This window comes from Desmodus rotundus, chromosome 6 (genome assembly GCF_022682495.2).
Source record: "Desmodus rotundus isolate HL8 chromosome 6, HLdesRot8A.1, whole genome shotgun sequence".
NCBI lineage: Eukaryota > Metazoa > Chordata > Mammalia > Chiroptera > Phyllostomidae > Desmodus > Desmodus rotundus.
Window position 1 is genome coordinate 100,793,192 of NC_071392.1, and position 12,708 is coordinate 100,805,899.

General features: G+C 51.7%; 1 protein-coding gene across 3 annotated transcripts in view; it reads left to right on the forward strand.

Moving 5' to 3' along the window:
- ATP9A (ATPase phospholipid transporting 9A (putative)) overlaps positions 1–12,708 on the forward strand; it is a 105,359-nt gene that overhangs the window by 39,032 nt on the left and 53,619 nt on the right. For all 3 annotated transcript variants that reach the window (XM_053925982.2, XM_071221734.1, XM_024559877.3), the window contains exons 5-9: positions 2,435–2,493; positions 3,772–3,823; positions 5,527–5,621; positions 8,736–8,816; positions 9,584–9,659. In XM_053925982.2, coding sequence (XP_053781957.1) covers positions 2,435–2,493; positions 3,772–3,823; positions 5,527–5,621; positions 8,736–8,816; positions 9,584–9,659 — 363 coding nt within the window. The remainder of the gene's footprint in view (positions 1–2,434; positions 2,494–3,771; positions 3,824–5,526; positions 5,622–8,735; positions 8,817–9,583; positions 9,660–12,708) is intronic.

Sequence of the window (12,708 nt, forward strand, 5' to 3'; positions counted from 1 at the left end):
AGCTGTTTCAATAGAAATGTTGGAATGCTTTGAAAAGTATCAGTGATGCTGAATTACTGAAGAGACGTGGTGTTATGTGAAAAGTGTGAAATACTGTGAAAATTGTAAAAGTCTACAGTTGTACACTCAGGTTGTTTCGTTAGTGTTTTTTAAGTTCTCTTTAGTGCTGGAGAAACAAAAGCTCAAAATCCTCATCGTTAATGCTGGGTATTTGTTGAATAAGTGATTGAGTTATCATTACGATTTCTTTTCTATCTTGGCTGAACGTTTGTGTGTTAAATGGGCTTCTTACGAGACGCCAATAACATAAATGTTTTATGACGTGGCTCCCTTGGGCGAGAATTTGACGCATTACCAGGGTGTGGTGCTCGACACCTGGCCCTGAGCAGCCAATTCCACTGTCACCTCTGTCTGTTCCCTGCCTTCGTGTGATGTGTCCGGTCTCGCTAAAGGCTCTCCATGCTCATGCTTGTGCTACTCACATGCTTTATCACCTCTGTGCCTCCCTTTCTTGTACTACTGGTAGCCAGTCTCCTTCATCTGGTTCCTTCTGGGCCCCCCTCCTTCTGTCAAGCATGTATATACCCCTCCCTGTGCCCCACCCCATTCACTCATCATTTGAGTCGTGCCTCCACCCGAAGTTGAGTGGCGTGGGTCCCTGCCCTTGGGCTGTGCCCAGCATTCAGCAGGCATTCAGGGCATGATGCCGGAATGCTGAATGAATAATCAGGGCTCCGTTCTAGCCCTTCTCCAAAGGGGGAGCTTTCCCTCCTGTCTGCTCCCCCAACCCCCCTGGACTCACGCGCATCATTTCACACACTGTTTTGCACTAACAGCATCTGTCTGGCTGTCCTTCTCACCAGCTCATGGGTTTGCACATTACAGCTGGTGGGCCCAAGTCAGCCCACCCCCTGGGAGCTGCGGATGGCCTTTACATTTTCAAATATGGTATGTAGAAGTACTGAAGACTACGAGTCTTTCTCAGGGAGACACTGGGGGAGTTGCAGACATCGTCTCTTGGCCTGTAGAGCCCAAACTGTCTGTTGTCCGGGCCCCTTGTAGCAAAGGTTGTCAACTCCTGCCTGAGACACTCATCACTGAAGTCTGAGGATATAGCGCTCAACAAACGTTTTTCAAGTTGAACTGCACTTACTGTTTCTTATTCCTTCCTCTGGAGTCAGATGTGGATTTGAATCCTGGCGCTGACGTGTTGTAACTGTGAGGCTGAGATAGGGCATCTCTGAGCCTGTTCTCATCCGAGACGAGGTGATTGTACCTTCTTCCGAGAAGGAGAAAACGAAGCCATCCACACGTCCGTTTCTGAGCCGGTGCTGAGCACAGAATCAGCGCCTAATGTTAGCTTTAATTTTTGTCCAGAGAGCCATCCAGGAAAAGTAATCTGATTATCATTGTATAAACCAAACTATGTAGCAGTTATAAATTAAAAAAAAAATCCGTTGCTCTTCCTGAAAATGGCCAGAGGTGACCTCTGAAAATGATTCATTATTCATTTGACCCACAAAATCATGCAAATCAAGAGGTTCAAATCTCTGTGTTCACCTTAGCAACACCTGGGAAACTGCCCCAGGCCATCAAGGGTGCGCATATTCGAAGAGCCACCAAGCATCTGAAGGATGTCACTTTACAGAAGCAAGGTGTACCCACCTGTCATTAGTTACAAGGGTGGAGTTGGTAGGTGTGCCCAGGCCAAGCAGTGGGGCGGGACGCTGGGTCCATGGCTCCAAAAGGGGGCTGAATTTTTGCTGAACGGGCATAAAAATGCGGAGAGTGATGCTGAGCTGAAGTCTTCAGATGCAGCATCTCTGGTCATTGAGCACGTCCAGGAGAACACAGCTCCCAAGAGGCAGAGCAGCAGGGCGGGGCCCCAGGTAGATCCGCCCATGTATCAGTTTTCCCTGCCACACGAGAAAAAGATATTCCAGAAGAAATTGAAGAAACTTATAGCCCAGGAGTAAATTCAACATAAAATAAATACTAATAAAAGCAAAAAAAAAGAGTCATTTTTGGATTAGCTTCTTCCTTTTTGGTTGTATCAAAAATTAAGGATTGCCCTTCCGTCCATGGAGCTGACGCTTCATTTTCTTCCCCATTTCTGTGTGTGGGTGTGGGTGGGTGTTTGAGGCGGGATGGACCTTGTACCGTGTGGCCTTGGAGCTTCTAAGGCACTTTTAAGACGGAAGATCCCACTGGAAGGGGGTGAACATCCCCGGAGCTCTGTTGGGGGGGGTTAGTGTCTGGAGCCGGCTCTGCCACAGGTGCGCCCCTTCTCAGAGGGGCAGGAGGTGACGGTGCTGGGGGTAGGGTTCACATCTGGCACACTGCGTTGACTCTGAAGGCTGGCGGATGCTCTATAAAGACACGTGGAGTCGCGGTGAATTCAGTCATGATGTATCTCGGACCCGTTCCCTTGCAGGGACCATGAAGGTGAAGAGTGCCAACATCCAAGTCGGAGACCTGATCATCGTGGAAAAGGTGAGTGGGTCTCGTGGCCGGGTGCGTGCTGGTGGGCAGTCCCTGCCGCCCCGTCACGATCCTGCCCTGTAATGTGTGGATCTGACGACACTCACTGATTGTGTCCTGTTTGCACTTCTGTTCAGCAGCTCCGCCTGGGGAGAGAAGTCTTTTTTCCACGAGACACATGCACAAAATATTTTTTGAAGTTTGTGTGTGCCGGCTAGCCAGAAATCCTGCTGGCAGACACAACTTTTGATTGCCTGTTTGATGTGTGTGTTGTTGTTTCGGGGTGCTTTTTTTCCCTAACATGTAAAGTCTTTGCTAGAAGTCTGTTAACTACATAAGTATGTAAAAATGTTTGTCTCTTACCTCTTGAGCCATTTTAGCCTGTATTTTTTTTGGACTTAAACGTCATGTTTATGCTTTTTTTAAAAATCATTTTTTATGGGGAGGAGGGTCTCATGTGGGAACAGTAAAAAGGCCAAAAAATGCATCTTTAAAAATAGCACTGCTAATTTGCTCATTATTTCAGCAAACTTACATCTCTTTCTACTGTGTACATTTGGAAGGAATTGGGTCTTGGGGGTGGTCCTGGAAAGTGTTGGAATAATATTTGATTAGAAAAAGACTGTGTCTTAACCGGTGTCTGTAGGAAGTGAACTGTGCTGTTTTAAAAGGATTAAATCCAAGAACTCCAAGTTGATTTGCGGTGAAGTGAAGCTCTTCTGGGTGGCAGTGCGGAAGAACAACACACACTCATGTGTTTTCACATAGTTCTCTCTGCTCACAATTAAACGCTGGTGGCTGTGGGCTTCTCTCTCTCTCTCTTTGCAAATGGCTTTTGTGGCTTCTTGCTTCTCTCGACTTGACTGCCTCATGCAAATCCCACTGGAAGCCAAATATCCAGCCAGAAAACCAGAAGCCGAAGTGTGAGCAGGGGGTGCGTGTCCTTCTTTTTGGCAGAGTGCCCGGACCGAAGCCCGGGAGGGGAGCTGGCGTTCGGCCCCGGGTCCCCTGGCTGGAATTTTGGGAGGTGATGGTTGCATTCTCCAGGAAACTAGAAGCTCTCTCTCCGAGACAGGATTTCAGTGGGGGATTAGAAATGGAACAGCAGCGTGCAAGATTTTTTTCAGATTCAAAACAAATCAAATCCCCGCAGTCTGTCTTTGACAAAGGCAGACTGAAAAGAGGCGGTGTGTTTTGGAGGCCCCCTCCCCACCGAGGGGCTGGGGGGCCAGGGGACGGAAGCCCCCCACATGGGCATTCACAGTGACAGTCTTTCTTTTCCTCACCCAGAACCAGCGGGTGCCTGCTGACATGATCTTCCTGAGAACATCAGAAAAAAACGGTAAACATCTGGGACCAATTTTGAAAATAACCATTAACCTTTCAGTGGTAATTTGGCAAAATAATCATTTGAAAATGTAACAGAAGTAGATGATCATTTTGGAGCCACGGAGGCGAATCCAAACAGCCCTTTTAATAGAGCGGTCTTCAAAAAAAAATTTTTTTTTTTCCCCATGCTCACAGGTTGGTAAGTAGATTTTGATCATTACAAAGGTACAGTGAGTCGGTCCCTTGCTGAGTCCCAGCTGGTGAAGTCACACACACAGGGGCTTGGCTTTGCCTCTCTGGGCTGCGTCCAGCTCCACATCAGGAGCCAGCGGGAGGTGGAAGTGTGTCTGATCAATGGAAACACACAGAAATCCTCTGTCCTCAGAGACAGTACCAGGAGGTGTGTGATGTGATGGGGCGGGAGAGGAACAGGGCAGAGAGGTAGGTGGCCCTTCGAGCCCTCCAATGGTGAGTGGCGGGGCCATGCCCACCCTTGCCCATCAGTTTGTTTATTGTTACAGCCTGTGGGAGCTTAGGTACCGCTCACGGCTTTACAGGGCCCTTCTCCCTGCGGGCCCCTGCCCCTGCCGCGGAGCTGCCACCACAGCCCACCCACCCCATCAGCTGGCTCACATCTCCTCTCTTTTTTTAATTTTTTGTTATTTAAGCCGCTGGGAGGGAACAAGGCAGTTTTCCTCTTGCCTATCAGGCACAATCAGAGATCTTTGAACCCTTGGGAGAAAAAAATGCACATTTATAGCCCTTTGAGGTCACTGCAGCCTATTTTATTACAGACGGAATAAAAGTGTGGATGAAATGTCATGCTAATAATTCACGAAGCGGTGCAGAGGCCGGTGGAAGGCACTGGATGAAAGCGGTCTTTTAAAAACTGCGGCTTTGCCCTCAGATTGGTTCTTGTGTCTTGGTCCCTGAAGATGGAATGTTGTGCATTAGGGTCCCTGAGGTTCTCTCCCCTTCTTCAACAACAACAACAAAAAAACCCCAAATTCCCCCAAAAGATTAGAAGTGTTCTTGCTGGAGAGTCCTCAGAAGTCTTAACTGCAGCGCCTGCGAAGTCAGCACATTGTCTGGTGAAATACACAGCTGGCCAGCAGCTCGGACTCGGGTGTGAGACCCACACGCGTGCCCTGCAGTGCGCCAGCCGGCCTAACAGTGGACTTCCCTAGTTCTCCCCAGGTTACGTGGACCAGCCCTTTAGTGCTCACGGTATGAGGTTGGTGCTGGTTATCTTCACGTTTACACTCGAGGAATCTGAGGCTCAGAGAGGGCGTGCAGCTAGCAGTAAGTGGTGGAGCCTGGACTTGAACCCAGGAGGCCGGGTCCCTGAGAAGGTGCTCCTGACCCCTGCCCAGAACAGACTGGAAGGCTGGTTATCCCATGCCAGCTGCTGTCATCTACTGAACCCTCACAGCAAGCTTGTGAGGTCTGCATTTGTCCCGGAGAGGATACACTGAGGGGTAGCGAGGTCAAGAAGCAAGCCCAGGCTCCCACTGCGAGTGAGTGGGGGAGCGAGGATTTGAACCCAGATCTCTCTGACCCTAGAGCTTATGGAGGGAGTGGGAAATGGGGCACATGTTTACTTTCCCTTTTGGTGGTTGGCCATTTGTTGGCTGTTTGTACAAGGCCCCAGAGCCACCAAGGGGCAAGGCCTCTCGAATTGCCAGCGAGTGGACGGCCCCCACCTTCCTTCCACAGGGTCTTGCTTTCTGCGGACGGATCAGCTGGATGGGGAGACGGACTGGAAGCTGCGGCTCCCGGTGGCCTGCACGCAGAGGCTCCCCACGGCCTCTGTGAGTAGCTTTCCCTGCCCAGGCACGGACTGGCCACGGCCACGGCCATGGCCAGGCTCTCAAACTCAGGTGTCCCCTGGGGCCAGGCATGGGAGGTCCAAGGTGAAATGGGGCTGCTGGGGTGTTTTGGGGCCCTGGGGAGCCTTGAGCCCTGGTCAGTTCCAAGTACTGTGGTCATGTGAAGCACGGACTTAGTGTGCAGGATGGAGCTCTTCCGAGGGAAGCTCAGAATCTTAAACCTTGAAGTACCTAGAATAAAAGTAAAAGTAAGCCCTAGAGCATGTCGTCCCTCTGCTCAGGACCTCCGGAGGCTTCGCAGCTCGCTCCCCCCTCCCACTGGCTGCAGCCACACCAGCCTCTCTGTCAGGTGTGCTTCTGATGCCCAATCTTCGTCCTTGCTGTGTCCTCCCCTGGGAACAGTCACACCCCATCGTGTGCTGGCTGAGCATCTCCATCACATCCTTGGGTGTTGGTCACATGTCTCCTCCTCTGGGAGGCAGTTTCTGACCACCCTCTCCCTGCATTCCCACTCCACTCCCTCCAAGGCAGTGTCTTTGAGAGCCGGGTTCTGCCCAGTACATTCGTTCACTGCTTAATACCCAGTGCGTGGAACAGCATATACCCATGTGTGGAACAGCATGTGGGCCCTCTCTCTAAGGGGTGGTCAGAGTAGCTCAAAGCTCCCCAGGGTGCCACAGTTCCCCACCAGCCCTGAGTTACACCATGATTTGTAGAGTGAGGGAGGGTGAAGAGAGCCAAAGAGTAGGTTCAAACACAAGGCACGTGGGTTGGGTATGGCCTCTGCACCAGGTTACAAAATCACAGGATGTAATTCAAATGCCCAGAGGCTAACATACGCCCCCCCCAGTGGTCTGGAGGAGTTAAGTAGAACACACAAGCTTTTCCGGGGCTTGTGGTCTCACTGGTTGGTGCTGTTGCTTCCCCCCCGCCCACCCCCACCCCCAGAAGGAAGGAGTGAGCAGGAGAAAGGTCTCTGCCTTAGTGGAGTTAGCACAACGACGAGCGTGGCCCTGGTACTAACAGTTTTTCATTGCTGATAACGAGGGAAGAGTGCCGTTATTACTACTACACATTAAAGTGGGGATTCTAGAGCAGCGAGCTTCTCACTGTGGCCAGGAGCTCCTGGGAACCTGCAGGAGGCACTGTTGTGCCCATGAGATGGGGCTCAACATCTCAGGAGTTCTAATTAGGGGTTCTGATTTTTTGGGGGGGCAATGTGTTCTACTTTCTGGTAAGATTTCTCCAAAGAAAGGTTTCTGATCCTCAAAGTGATTTGTGGGTGTCCCTTTAAGGAGACAGCCTGGAGCCTGGCATCGCGAAGCTTCCTGCCTGTCCTGCAGCATGTCTGCGTGTATCACCCAGTTTCATAAACACTCTCTGCCCCCCATCTGGCCCAGGCCTGGGCGGGGCCCGGAGAGCTCTCTGTCCTCTGGGATCTCTCAGCCTTTGTGGCCCAAGGAGTCTGAGTGGGAAGCAGCATTTCAACAAAGGTGTAGAGTAACAGATTGCGTGAAAGGTTTCCTGAGTAATATGTGAATACATTCTTGTTTCTTTAAAGAAGAAAAATCCAATTGTGCGAAAGCGCTGGCTACTCCTGCCTGCTCACAGCCTCTGCCCCAGACCTTACCTCTGCCCCTGGGGGGTCATGTGAAGTCAGTGGTAATCCTTCTAGGCCTTTCGCAGCAAACTCCCTGGCACAGACAGCTGTGGACTTGCTGGTGGAGTGTGGTTGTACATAAATGGGATTCTGTATTAATTATTCTGCAACTTTTTTCCCCCTTTACTTTGAATATGTCTCTGGACCTTTTCTTAGGAGGCCAGAGAGGCCACAGTGTGAACACTTCCGCATATGAGGACTCCTAGGTCGTCAGCAGTACGCTCCGGCCCTGGGAGAGGGGTGGCCCGTGATACTCCCTTGCTGCCACGGGGTATTGGGGCCAGGACTTGCCTGGCCACCTGATTGGCTTATTTTCCAATTTAAAAAATCGTGGTAAAATCTATATAGCAGAATGTTTACCATCTGGCCATTTCTAAGCGGGTAGGTCAGTGGTGCTAAGTCCATTCACACTGTGGTGCAGCCATCTCCAGCATCCGTCTTCAGAGATTCATGCAAAACTGGGGCTCTGCCACCACCAAGCTCCTCCATCCCCCCCCCCCCCCCCGCCCCAGCCTCTGGCGACTGCCATTCTACTTCCCGGGTCTGTGAACTTGACTCCTCTAGGGACCCCGTGTGCGTGGAGCCCTATGTATGGTGTACGTCGTTCTGGGACTGGCTCACTTCAGTAGCATAATGTCTTCATGGGTCATCGGCGCTGCAGCGAGTGTCGGAACGTCCTCCCTTCCCCAGGCTGAATAGCAGCACCTTGTTGCGTGGATGGACCACATCTTGTGCATCCGCTCACCCGCCAGGGGACGCTTGGGTGGACACCTTCACCTCTGGGCTGCTGGGAATAACGCTGCTGTGCACGCAGGTGTACGAGTACCTCTCTGAGACCTTGCTTTCAATTTCCAGCAAATGGAATTGCTGCTCAAACAGTAACTCTGGGTTTAATTTTTTTGAGGAGCTGCCATACTGCTTTCCACAGTGGCAGCGTTTTACATTCCCATCAACGGTTGCACAAGGCTTCCAGTTCTCCACACCCTCTCCAGCACTTGCTGCTGCTGCTTTTTTTTTTTTTTTTGACAGCAGCCATCCTAGTGGGTGCGAGGTGTCCTCGTTCACTTGTTCACCTCTGCCCTTTCCAGGGCTTTGCATGGGGCAGGTGCCCGACAGCCATTTGTTGAGTGGGCGAGCGCGTTCACTGCCATGAGCAAACCACTAGACCAGAGCGCAGCGCAGGGGTTCTGTGCCGTCGCACAGTTGGGGGACCAGCATCTTCACCGTCGCGTCTCTCAGCATCCTGGGTTGTTGCACGTGGCACTTCCTAAACTTACTTAATGGAAGGTTTCCCCTCTTTTTCCCACCTGCCCCATAAAATTAAGCACCTGTTTGCTCAGCTCAGGAAATGCAGCTGCTCTTGAAAAACAGTGGCTGCCTGGCTCCTGAAATCTCCCTCATCATAAACTGACTTTGTTCTTACCTCCGTGGAACAGGATCTTCTTCAGATTCGATCGTATATCTACGCAGAGGAGCCGAACATCGACATCCACAATTTTGTGGGAACGTTTACCAGAGTAAGTAAGCGCAGCTTGCCGTGGACTTCGGTCGTAGAGTGTGTGCTCGCCGTGGAAGCCCCCAGGCTAGCATGCACAGGCCTTTGTGGGGCAGGAGCTTAGGTGGGGGTCGGGGTGGGATTCCCTAGGAAGGACATCCCGCCTGGAAAGCCGACACGTTGTTTCTTGGTGGGGTCCACACCACTGGGGTTTCCTTCGGCCTCTGCACAGCTGGAATGACCCGACAGCATACACATACGTGTTGTTACGATTCACGTTAACGCTCATGTCTGGAAGTTCCTGTCTCCCTCAGACGGGCCCCCGTCCTCAGTTATTTCTACGACTCCTGCCTGCCATTGTTACACTTTTTAAGCCACTTCTCAACCATCTGGAGTGGAAATTAAATTTGGATTTGAGTTACTTCAGGAGCCAGGGACAAGAGATATATAGACCCCACAGTAAACATCCGCATTGTCTTTCTCTAAGGCGTAAGACTATCCCTGTTCAATCTGCTTCTGCGTTGTAGTTCTCACCTGATAAAACTCTTCTTCCGTGTTAGAGGCTTGTCCTTCTTAAATCACAAGCCAGTCTTTTCAGGTGTTTCTCTGGACGGGGGTAAGGGGGGCACCCCGAGACCAGTAGCCCCCTCTCTCCTGGCCAAGCTGGGGGTGTCTACCCAGGGCTCATCATCCTTCTCTGCCCGTCGGGAGAAGAACAGGGTAGAGACAGCTTGCATGTTTCTGTCAAAACCTGGCCCGACACACGTGTGTCTGTTTGGGCTCTTCCAGGAGGACAGCGACCCCGCCATCAGCGAGAGCTTGAGCATCGAGAACGCGCTCTGGGCCGGCACCGTCATCGCGTCAGGTGAGGAGGCGCCCTCTCCGAGGAACGTGGTAGCAATTTGAAAGGGGAGGAAAATCCTCTCGTGCAATTAGAATAATCATCTGTCAGTTGGGACAATTAGTCGTCGGTCAAACGGTGTTTTCCACTTGTTCCGGCACCTCCAGGGAATCCAGCTGACATCTAATTGCCCCTCCGACACTTAGAGACATTGAGAGGAGCAGCCGTGCCAGCCTGCGGACTTCTCTGCAGCGTCCGCCCCGGGAATGGCCCTTAATTGCCCCTGCAGATTGACATGCTAATCTGTCCCAGAAATGGGGTCCTCCTGGACGTTCTGGCTGCAAGTTGTGGCCGTGAGGGCTGCCGGGCTGTGCCTCCTGGTGCGAGGGGCTACGTGCGCTGAAAGGGGCTGTGGGCCTGAGCTGGAGCCTCGATACTGGGGACACCAGGGTGGCGTGGGGATGGGTGCCTTTCAGTTTTGAGCACTGGGACAAGACTGAACAGAAGGGGTCCCGGGGGTCGAGCACAGCCCTGGTTGATATCAGTGGGCTCCCCCGCCCCGTCTGTCATGCAGTGTGACAAGCCCTCCCAAAGGTGCCGTGAGGGTGGGTGCCAGTATTGTCCCCATTCTGTGGATGAGGAAACCCAGGCTCAGTGAGGTTAAGTAGCTTGCCCAAGGTCACACAGCAGGTAAAAGGTGAGCTGGGACTCGAACTCTAGAAGCAGAACTCGTTGTGCAGCTATTAGTATATAGTATGTAACACATAATAACATAGACTATCGTTAACATAATTTCATCACCGGCAACCTTCAGCCTTTACTATGGGAGGAACCCATTTTTCCCCTTTCAACATCTCCTTCCTATTAACCCATTTGCCTCTGTGTAATGGCCCTTTGTGGCTCTTGGTACAGCAGCCTGGATACGGTATGACAAGGGAAGGGAATGACCAGCACAAGGGAGAGCCCAGACAGCCGGGTGTCACCATCCACAGACGCACCACTTAACTCAGATGGACGGAGATGAGCTCTGCCTGTGGTCCTCGCCGTGTTTCTTTTCTTCCGCCTGCCTGCATTGGCCACGTCCTCTGGGCCGTCTCTCAGGTCCCCTTGTGACTGCAGATGTGAGGAGTTGGTCCTTAAGATTCTGCCCGGCCACTGCCCGGCCACTCCTTGGCTTCTGATGGCCTTGATGTGTTTAGTTTGGCCCTTGTTTTGAGGATGTTAACATTTCGGTAATACGAACCTGTGCAGATGCCCGTCTCGTTTCATTCTGGTGGTTTTCTGCTCTCCTTCCTTCCTGCTTTCCTTCTTTCCTTGAAGCAATTCCTGATCAAACATGTGTATCTATGATGCCAGTCTCCTTCGCTAGGTCCCGGCTCTATGTGGTGTGCCAGAAAACCCTGGTCTCCACTCTCCTGGGGTTTGTGGTTTACTGTAAGTTTAGTGCACGTTGAAGAGGAGGGGGAGGAAACAGGTTCTATGAAATTCCTCTGACACCAGTAAAAAGGCAAGTGATTGAGGTGCAGAGGCAGAGAATTCTGAGGCGGAGGGAGTGAGGTAGAAAGGCTTGTTGTCAGCCTTAACTCTCAGGAATGAACAACCATCTTCTTCATTTATGGAGTGCTTTGCTGCCATTGGTCTCACAACATTAAATGAGGACGTTCAGTGGGATGCAGAATGCACACTCAGAGAGGTTAAGCAACTTGCCTAAGGTCACACAGCCTCGGAGCGGTCATCTCCTGGCAGGAGGTGAATGCAAGGCATATTGGAATCTTGAAGAGTGGGGAAAAGATTTTGAAACAGTTCATTTGAAGTGCATTGTGGAGTTAAAACATGCGTTTTCTTTTCACTTGTTTGAATTAATAATCTCTTTGTGCTTAGCGATGTAGGAGGAGAGAGAGCAGGGATTCCGCCTGATCTACTGGCATCGCCTGCCATCCGCTTCAGTGGGTGTATGTTTTGGAGGGAGGCTGCGGAGCTGGCCATTTAGCATTTCCATAGCTGGCCTCAGTTTCCCCGGCTTTTCACTGCAGTCTGACTCTAAAGTGAATATGGAGTTAAGCGCAAGTCATTTCCTTCTGGTGCTCAACTCAAGAAATGGCCGCCAAGAATAATCTTAATTATACGGCATTTTGCATCTGTGTTTCCTGTAGAATCTAACTCTTTTGTGTCTTGGTCACTCTGCTCTTATTAGTTGGCAGTTGAAACTATAATAAAGCTTGCCAGGGTAGGTACTGGAGGTTCAGCATCAACCTGTGAGGGATGCAGTTGCCATGGTAACCTGGCACTGAGCTGCTAGGCTGAGGCATTAGCAGGGCAGTGCTAGGGAAGAGGTGGGGAGGCTTGGTAGAAAAGGTGGCCTAGAGGTGACAGAGGCCAGGTGTCCTTGTCCAGTTCTTCTGAGACTCTCAGTGGTGAGGGACCAATTTGGGTTCCCCCATCCCTCCCCCACAAATCTGTAGTGGGTGGATCAGTGCCCTGCTGTGTGCAACCAGCGTGCAGGTCGTGCCTTGCGTACCTGGCAGTCTGAGTTTGGTAGTGCCTGGCTGATCGTCGTCCCCTGCTCAGTGGGACTTGTCCTGTGACCGCACGCTCGGGTGTCACAGCAGTGCCTAATTGCCTTAACCATTGCTGAACGCTGGCTCTCTGGGGTGCGGCATTTCTCATTGCTGACGGGGAACAAAGGGGTCACTGGGAGGCCTGACCCCAGGACCACGCTGTTGTGTAGAATTAGGAAGAACTTTATGAAATGCCGACCATCATGGCCTTGGAGGAACTGGCCAGGGGCCGGCTGGCAGGTCGGAGAGGGGCCCGTGGTCTGCAGGCTGCGGAGGGTGACGAGGACAGCAGGGTGAGGAGGGGCAGCAGGGGTGACAGCGTAGGAGGTAGGGGTCTGAGGGCTGGGCCGGAGAGGCTGGGGTCGCACAGGGCGCATAGGCCCAGTGTCACCAGATCTTCCAGTTTTCCAGGAGAAGCCAGAAACCTCAACTGTTTTCACGAAAGCTCCTGTCTTTACAAGTTGCCGACAAATTCAACACCAACACTTTGAAAGCGCTGTGCCGGCCTGTGCTTT